The following is a 9,046-nucleotide window of genomic DNA, read 5'->3' on the forward strand; positions in this document are numbered from 1 at the left end:
CAACCCTTGATGGGGAGGAGTCCCAAGTGGACTCCTCCATAGGGGGCCGGCCACCCCCCACATGGGAGGTGGAAATCCCACCTTTTTGGTGGGAGTCCTAGTTGGGCTAGGTTTCCCCTCTTATGGAAGGTTTTGGTTCGGGTCTTATTCGAAGACTTGGACACCAACACTTGGGGATCCACCTATATAATGAGGGGCCAAGGGAGGGGGCCGGCCACCCCAAAAGACCACAAGCTGGCCGCCCCATTGAAGTGGCCGGCCACCCCCTCCCAAACCCTAGCCGCCCCCCTCTTCTCCATATCTCCCGCGTAGCTTAGCGAAGCTCCGCCGGACTTCTTCACCGCCACCGACACCACGCCGTCGTGCTGTCGGATTCAAGAGGAGCTACTACTTCCGCTGCCCGCTGGAACGGGGAGGTGGACGTCGTCTTCATCAACAACCGAACGTGTGACCGAGTACGGAGGTGCTGCCCGTTCGTAGCGCCGGAACCGATTGTGATCAAGATCTTCTACGCGCTTTTGCAAGCGGCAAGTGATCGTCTACCGCAGCAACAAGAGCCTCATCTTGTAGGCTTTGGAATCTCTTCAAGGGTGAGACTCGATACCCCCTCGTTGCTACCGTCTTCTAGATTGCATCTTGGCTTGGATTGCGTGTTCGCGGTAGGAAAATTTTTGTTTTCTATGCAACGTTATCCTACAAATACAACAATAATAAATCATAGAATGGTGCCCAAATCCAAATCTAGGGTTTCCGAGATATATTGCAAAATGGAACCAAATTACAAGATTTTAATCACTAAAAAGCAAGGAGGATGGGGAGAGTACCTTTTTTTGCATCAAGGGGAGTCAAAATCCAAGGTAAAATCGATCCAACAAGGAGAGACTTGAGAGCGGGTGAGGTGGGGAGTGAGAGGGGGACGAACAAAAGGTGTATATGGATGGGAAATAAGCTAGGTGGAGTGGCTGGGTTGGACGGATGCGGGGTAATGAGTTCTAAAGGGTAGCGCCGAGCGTGCCGACGCTACCATGCACAGGGTAGCGCCACCAGCCATGACGCTACCTAACCAGCTGCAGGGCCTGCCTAGACTCGCTTCGCCATGCTGGCGGCGACATAGCACTGACGGGTGTGGCGCTACAACGAAAAGGGTAGGGCCACTGTGAAGCGTGTGGGCTCCGGGCCCAAATTCCCATGTTCCATTCTTCTACTCCAAATGATGAAGCTATCTAGTCTATGGACGAACGGTGCACAGTGTGGCACTCCGCCTACGGTTTTACCCTGCTGGCTTTTCAAGCGTCACTGGTAAAAGCATCTCCAGCGGCGCGACACAAATGGACGTTGAGCGACCGTTTTCGTCCGCCGTGACCGGAAATGCGTCTGGGGCCTGCTCCAGCGGGGCGACGCAAAGTGACCGGGCCGTCCGCGGAGGCGCAAACCTGGCCCAAATATGCGCCAGGTTTGCGTCTCCGCGGACGCTCGGCGGTCGCGCGGAGCGTCCTCCATTACCCGGTCCCGCAAGTCAGGGACAGCGAAATCGACCGCTTCGATTTGCTTCTTTTCCCCCTTCTTTGCTACCCTAGTGCGACGCCACCACCCCAACCCTACCCGGTGCCGTCCCGCCGCAGCGTCGCAGTAGTCGCCGTCAGCTCCGTTTCCGCCTCGTGGGAGAGCAGGATCGTACTCGGGCTTGGCTCTGCCGTGTACCTGCCGGCTGATTTCGGGCCAAACGCTCCCGGTTGCGCCGCCCTTCCGCGCCGCCCATGACCTGTTCAGTCAATTGCGTCGGTAGGTTTCTTACTCGTGTTTTCGGCGCTATTGTGCGCGGCCATTGATCCGCAGTTTGTACGCAGATGGACATGTGGCAGATGCTGGACAAGTTCCGCGCGGAGGTCGTCGACTCCTCTTCTGACGAGGAGTCCGATCAGTTGACGTAGACATTGGCAACTACTGCGGCCTCCATGATCCACGAGTTCACTCAAACACGGGGCCGGAGCACCGGGGCTATGTGAAGGGGCGCTCCAAAAACCTGCCGCGGAACAGAGTGGAAGGGCAGACCCGCCTCCACAAGGACTACTTCCACCTCACCAATCCAGTGTTCCCGGAAAATTGTTCCAGCGTCGGTACATGATGTCAAGGGACCTGTTCTTGGTCATTCTACAGGGCGTCAGAAACTACAACCCCTACTTCCAATGCAGGCCCGATGCAACAGATGCGCTAGGCTTCACCTCCTACCAAAAATGCTCCGCGGCTATTCGCATGCTCTCATATGGAATGGTTGCGGATATATTCGATGAGTATCTTCGAATGGGTGAGAGCACCTGCCTTGAGGCCATGTACAGGTTTTGCCGAGCCGTGATTGCCGTGTTCGGAGAGTATTATTGTAGGGAGCCAACTATTGAGGATACAAGGCGGCTCCTGTTTATCAACGAGTCTAGAGGGTTCCCAGGAATGATTGGCAGTCTAGATTGAATGCACTGGGAGTTGAAAAACTGTCCATTTGGATGGCAGGGTGCGTACAACGGGCATGAGGAGGGAAAAAGTGTCATTCTTGAACCTGTCGTATCTCAAGATTTATGAATTTGGTATTCATTCTTTTGCATGGCCGGTTCCAACAATGACATCAATGTGTGATCACCGGTTTTCAACCGGCTCATGCAAGGCAAAGCTCCCCGGGTGAGCTATGAGATCAATGGAAATGCATATGACAAGCCATATTATCTTGCTGATGGCTTCTACCCTGACTGGGCCACATTGGTGAAGACTGTCCGTAATCCAAACTCCGAAAAGAAGAGGAGGTTTTCCAAGATGCAAGAGGCTTGCAGGAAATATGTGGAGCGCGGATTTGGTGTCCTCCAAACTCGGTGGGCAATTGTCCGTCACCCGGCAAGAACATGGTCGCTGAAGACCATGCATGAGGTGATGACATGATGCGTGATCATGCACAACATGATCGTTGAGAACGAGCGTGCTGATGGCCGCAATGAGAACCACTGGGAATTCCAATGTGAGCTGGTTGCGCCACTTCCTGAAGCTTCATATTGGCAGGACTATCTACATAGGAATATAGAAGTCACTAACGAGAACGTCTGCAAACAGCTGCAAACGGATCTGATTGAGCATCAGTGAACATTGGCTGGCCATGAAGATCATGCCTAGAGAAATACTATCTTATTTTCATGTAGACTTTTAAATATTTAAATGTAATAACTATTACTTCGTTGATTTCCTTATTTTGTTGTTTGGAAACTTCATAAATTGATGCAAACGCGAAAATGCGTCGGGCCGCTGGAGCCACCCCTAGGTGCAAACGGACGCACGGACAAAAACGGCATGTCTCGCGTCCGCCGCGCGACGCAAACGGATATTTCGGACGTCCGAAATACATCGTGCTGCTGGAGATGCCCTAAATCGTGGAGGAAAGAAGGACGTCACTGGGTAGCGCGAGGAGGAGGCCAGCAGCAAAAGGACCTTGCTTTCTTCCTCTTAACTTAATCCCGATTCACTCCCACGCTTTCTATCATCAGCATGCGAAAAGCCTGGACCAGCTATACCAGCATACACGATGCAGATAAGATAAAAAGAAGTGCTATTTATATTCATAGCTAGATTAGATATGGAGATAGATGTAGCATCTAGATCATCTAGCTTTGATGAATAAAGAGGCCGAGCCTTTAATAATAAATACTATATCGGTATATCTATCTCCCTGGGTACCTCTTTTTGCACTTGGAATCGAGATTTCATTGCATTTGTGGATACAAAAGAGAGAAGAAAAGCGGGTAACCATGCCCGGAGCTGGAACAATTAAAGGAAATCGATAGGTCGGTCCTTCGATCTGGAACCTCAAGTTTGGCAACATGATGATGCACCCAATGATTCACATTGGCGCTCTACGGTTGTGTCAGTGACAACATGCATGAATGTGAAGAAATCCCTATACATTCATTTTGATAAATCTAAAATAATTTTTATAGAACGGAGGGAGTATATATATACTGCATGTATGATACTGCCTCCAATTTAAATTTACTTGCCATAGATTCAACGAATCTAGATACTTTTTAGGTTTTCCTAAATCAGCGACAAGTCATTAGGACCAGAGGGTTTGTTTTGTCAACCATACTACAGACGTGGATGCTAATAAATGTGAATATACACTCACCCTATGAACAAACGTATGCACACCCCTCCCCTATCAGCACCTCCGAGAGAATGAGTCTAAGAAGATGATCTGATGGATCCTCAGATTGGCGAAGTCACCACAGACGTCTCGCTATCTACGTGAACGTCACTTTCCACTGAAAGAATATTCCGTCTTTTATAAGACACCAAAATGTTAAATCTAGGATTTAAACTTTAAACTCTGTTAAGCCGGAGGTGTCACTGCCCTCCTAACCATCTAACCACATGTTCGCTTTCAGGAAGTTTCTTTTCATTTTGATCTTAGGGAGAAACTTTTTTTGAACTAAGATACATGTAGGATCTATATGTACTACTCCCTCCGTCCCAAAATATAAGGCGTCTAAGGATTGGTAAAAAGTCAAACCTTACCAACTTTGACCAAATATTTAGAAAAAAATATTTACATCTACAATATCAAATTGACATATTAAGAAAATATACTTTAGGGTGAATCTATTGATAATGATTTAGTATTGTAAATATTTATATTTTTGTGTATAAACTTGGTCAAAATTTAAAAACATTGACTTTTAACTAATCCTTAGACCCCTTATATTTTTGGACGGAGGGAGTACTGTAATTAATTTGCCAGACAAAGTGAGACTGAAATTTTGTGATGGAAAATAAGCGAAGCTGGCTACAATTTCACTTGCATTTTTTTTCAAAATGGGAAAATAGCGTTCCAGCTTCTGCATCCAAAGGATGCACACGACTTTTTTATTAGATTATTCACAACACTTAGTATGAAGTATACCGTACTCTAGTATTAAATTTCATTTGCATGTACACATCTTAATATCCAACCACATTTACTCTAGAATACAATTGAAGCTCTTTTTTTTGTTTTCTTTAATCAGCAGGTATTCCACGGTCTCGATCTCAGGCTGCAGCTGAATTGCTTCGACGATGCAGCGGGTCCAAATCACGACTAAACTAAAAACTTAGTATGAAGTATACCGTACTGTACCAATTAAGCACGTACGTAGATCGACCTGAAACAGTAGGAAACAACACTACGTATTGACATATACACGATCAACTCATACTAGAAACAGTACTACAACAGTCTTGTTGCACTCCCATTAGTATTTCCGAAGACGGAGTTGTTGCTGTTATTTGTCGCAAATCCAAGAAACCCAGGGCTGTTTCCGTAATGACGCTGATGTAACCTGGTCGTGCTGGCGGAGGACATGGCGGCGTTGCCGGTGGTACTGTTCGCGGTTCCTAGGGTTTCCAGCGCCTGGACCTGGGACTTGAGGAACTTGAGGTAGCTGGCGGCCTCGTCCAGCATGGACGCCGTATCCATCTTGCTGCCGCCGGGGACAAGCTTCTGCAGCACGCGGAGGCGGTCGCTGACGCGCTCCCGCCGGAGACGGGCTGCCACCGTCTGCGGGTCGCTCGAGATGCGCACGTTCTTGCGACGAGGCTTGCTGCCGCCGATCGCGGGGGGCTCCGTGACGAGGTTCACCGGGCGCATTGCCGCCGCCCGGTAGATCATCTCCTTCATCTGTGCCATCGCCTCCATGTCCGGCACGTACTTTCCGGCCCCGGTGTCGACGTGGGCGCCCTGGCCGAAGGTGATGCTTGTTGCGGTCGTGATGGGGCTGTGCGCCTTCCGCTTTGCGCCGGCGCGTGGGAGCGGCGGCGCGGTTGCTATGTTGGTGCAGTCGTTGGCCGGTAGTAGTTTCCGGTTCGCGTGTAGCGCCTGTGCCGACGTCGTCTGGGGGAGCGACGTCGTGGTGGGCGATATAATGGACGTCGGCGACGCCACCTCCGCATCGTGGCCGCCGCCACTGTAGTTGTTGGACTCCCCGGAGGAGATGTTGCCGCTGTAGCCGGAGAACATGACGCCGTTCGAGACCGCCCCGGGGTCACCCTCGGCGCCGCACGAGAGCACCCTGGAGAAGGCGAGCGCCGCGTCGAGCAGGCCGTCGTGCGCGCCGGCGCCATCGACCACTGAGGAGAACACGTCGACCCCCGACCCGGAGCCAAAGAATCCCAGCGGGTTCGAGTCCTCCGCTGCGCCTGCTCCGGTGGCACCGTAGCTCGAGCTCAACTGGGCCTCCCCGCCGACGTCGCACTGGAACTGGCCGAGGAAAGCGTCGTCCAGCTCGAACCGGCCACAGCTCAGCTGACCCGCAAGACGCGGCTGGTAAACGTCGTCGCCGGCCCAGCCGAAAGTGTCCATCGCCGCACCGCCGGGGGAGAGCTAATTAAGGCAAACCGATCGACCAGCGACTGGCGCAGGGATTCTTGGATGGCTGCACATAAAAAGAGAACAGGGAATATTAATCTCGGCCGTAAAAGGGAGTGAGATTTGATACGAATGCGATGGAGCAGAGCCTGAGACTATGGAGGGAATCAAAATTGAGGCCCGTAATGGAGTGGGCCGGACGGTGGAGACGTGAGGGAGCAGTGTCACGCGGGCGAGGCATTGATGGACGGACAAGGACGTCCGGCGAGGAAGAAGTCCGAGATTTCCCGGACCTCATAATTACGCCGCCATTTGCTCTACGACTTCTACCAAGCTCAAAGAATCACCGATGGAGTACATACTACTTCCTCCTTCCCACAAAGAGTGTCTCAACTGGAGGGAGTACTACCGGTAAGAAAAAAATGTTTGATGGGTCTGAGATTTCCGATAACCGGTCAAATACCGGATGAGATTCTCAAACAGACTTGAATTTGAAACTTGATAATGTCCAAATATTAAGAATATATTCTTTAGGGGAGAATGAATAAAAAATCTCAGACATATGAGTTAGGGCATAGGGGTATATTGGAGGGGAACACATATGTGATTTAGGTTGGACTAAACCAACCAGCCTAAATTCAAACCAAATTCAAAGGACTGAGAACTTTTGAACGATAAACTCATTTACCAGAGGGGGCTGGGAATTCTGGTAACCGGCCGATAACCGAAGTATTTCCTTGATCGAGACAAATCTGCGACAGTTAATGTGGAAGAGGAGTGTATAGTATATAGAGAGTACATCACACATGCACATGTGTCCGTCGTTCTGGAAAATCGTACAGTCGTGTGTACGTATATGCATGCACGCATCTCTTTCCGTTACTATGTGAAAAGTAGGCTAGTACCACCCGGCCTCCAATATGTAACTATACCAAGTTAACATGGTCTGTACTATAAGCAACCAAAATTAAGTATGAAAGCATGAAATCACATTCGCTAAACATGCTCGTTGCTGCTCATCGTACCTTTCAGATGAAAGCAAATGGCTGGATCTTGGATGTGATTAATTTGAAGCCTTCGAGGGGTAGAACAGCAACGGGGCAGCAGCTTCGCCGGTAGAGATGGAGCACAGCTTGAAAGATTGATCCAATTCCCCGAGCTAGCTAGGCACTCCTTGGAAGTCAGGGATCGAGTTAATTTGCAGCAAAGCACAGACCGTCAACAACGGCCTGAGACGCGGCAGACCTGAAGAGGGAATCAGACAAGGGAGGGTGTGTGAGCTAGGAAGCAGGAAGCAATTGGTCACAACAAACTTTTCTCCATGAACCCGACTAAGCTTGCTACCATGCATGTATAGAAGAAGATGAAGAAGGGCACGGCATGTAGGTGCGTATATATTGGAGATTTGAACTCCAAGTGCTACTGTTACTACTAGACACTGCTCTCTAGTAGCTGTGGATAGATGTAGAGCTACCTGTGTCTTGCTCAGATGACTCTGCTGGCAGCAGAAGAGATGATTGATCAATCAGCTTTGGTGGTATGTGTGTACTCGGGTGTTCGGCAGCCTCTGCTGAGCTAGCTTCCTAGAAGAAGCTCTCTAGCTTTGAGCAATTGAGTTGAGGAGAGGAGAGAGGGAGGGAGAGAGGTGGAGACAGCACAGATCATACGTATGGGATATGGTCCTCCAGTCGATGGCAGTATATGGGCTTCTTTTATAGATGGCTAAGCTACCTATATGTCTTCTGCTACTATGTATACGTGTGATCTAACAAGCTCCCTCTCTCTCGATCGAAAATGATAGTAGTCGAAGGTATATGGTTTCTCTGTCTTTCTAATTTCTCTCTGTAGCATTCTCTGTTCATGTGTCTGTTCAGTTGGGAGAGGATGATGAGTTGGCAGTGCACACATTAACTTGCACCGCTGACGCGCTCTCATAAATACTTGTCCAACTCTGTAATCTTTTGTGTATCTTGGGGTTCTGTTATGAACAATGCTTCGTTTTGTTTTATCTACTACGTAACCTGCGGTGCAGGTTTCTCACTCTCATCACTACACACATGTAACTAGATCTGGTATTAAAACCTCAAATCTGGAGATAAACATCATGTACATGCACTCAAATTAAAGATTCTCCCCGAGTAGAATACTCCTAGATCGGGAAAAAGGTTTCCACTTACTTTTGTCTCTGATCAAAGGTTCCTGCTTGTTCCTGGGGCTCTGCTATCTTTTTTTAACCTTTGGCTGCAGACTGGGGATCTGAAGAGATTGGTGTCTGCAACACTCTCCTGTCCGTTTCAGAAGTAACTTTTATTCCGTTACTTTCCTTTTGCCCATATGTTTTTTGACCATATTTACTGATGAAGAACAAGGAGCGAGTCATATTTGGTCTACTCCCCTCTTGCATGCTTGCACCTGTTCACTGCTGGTACCACTCGCATGGAAACATTGTACAGTAGTTTATTGCTTGGACATGGATGATTTCCCTACCTATGCATAATGGGATGATTAGTTGCTTCCACTATAATCTAACGGTGAAGCAACAAAAAATTACTCAAACTGAATATATAGATCTCAGTCAATCATCTCACAGAGAGCAAGATGACAACGGAGCTACAACAGGTTGCTGGAGAGTAGATGCAAATTGGGGGATAAAAAGACAAAACTATGATACCA

The 9,046-nt window shown here is 49.0% G+C and overlaps 1 protein-coding gene across 2 annotated transcripts; it reads right to left on the reverse strand.

Annotated features, from left to right (window-relative positions):
- Positions 1-4,923: 4,923 nt before the first annotated feature.
- Positions 4,924-8,148, reverse strand: LOC127343546 (uncharacterized). Of its 2 annotated transcripts, none has more exons than XM_051369668.2 (3): positions 7,848-8,148; positions 7,399-7,618; positions 4,924-6,440 (listed from the first exon to the last, which is right to left on the reverse strand). In XM_051369668.2, the coding sequence occupies exon 3, from the start codon at positions 6,365-6,367 to the stop codon at positions 5,237-5,239; it is 1,131 nt and encodes a 376-aa protein (XP_051225628.1). In that variant the 5' UTR covers positions 6,368-6,440; positions 7,399-7,618; positions 7,848-8,148; the 3' UTR covers positions 4,924-5,236. The 2 variants fall into 2 exon arrangements, with proteins under 2 accessions (XP_051225628.1, XP_051225629.1); XM_051369669.2 differs by lacking the exon at positions 7,848-8,148 and adding an exon at positions 7,718-7,834.
- Between the last annotated feature and the right edge of the window lie 898 nt (positions 8,149-9,046).

The sequence above is a fragment of the Lolium perenne genome, chromosome 3 (genome assembly GCF_019359855.2).
Source record: "Lolium perenne isolate Kyuss_39 chromosome 3, Kyuss_2.0, whole genome shotgun sequence".
In the NCBI taxonomy this organism is placed as follows: domain Eukaryota; kingdom Viridiplantae; phylum Streptophyta; class Magnoliopsida; order Poales; family Poaceae; genus Lolium; species Lolium perenne.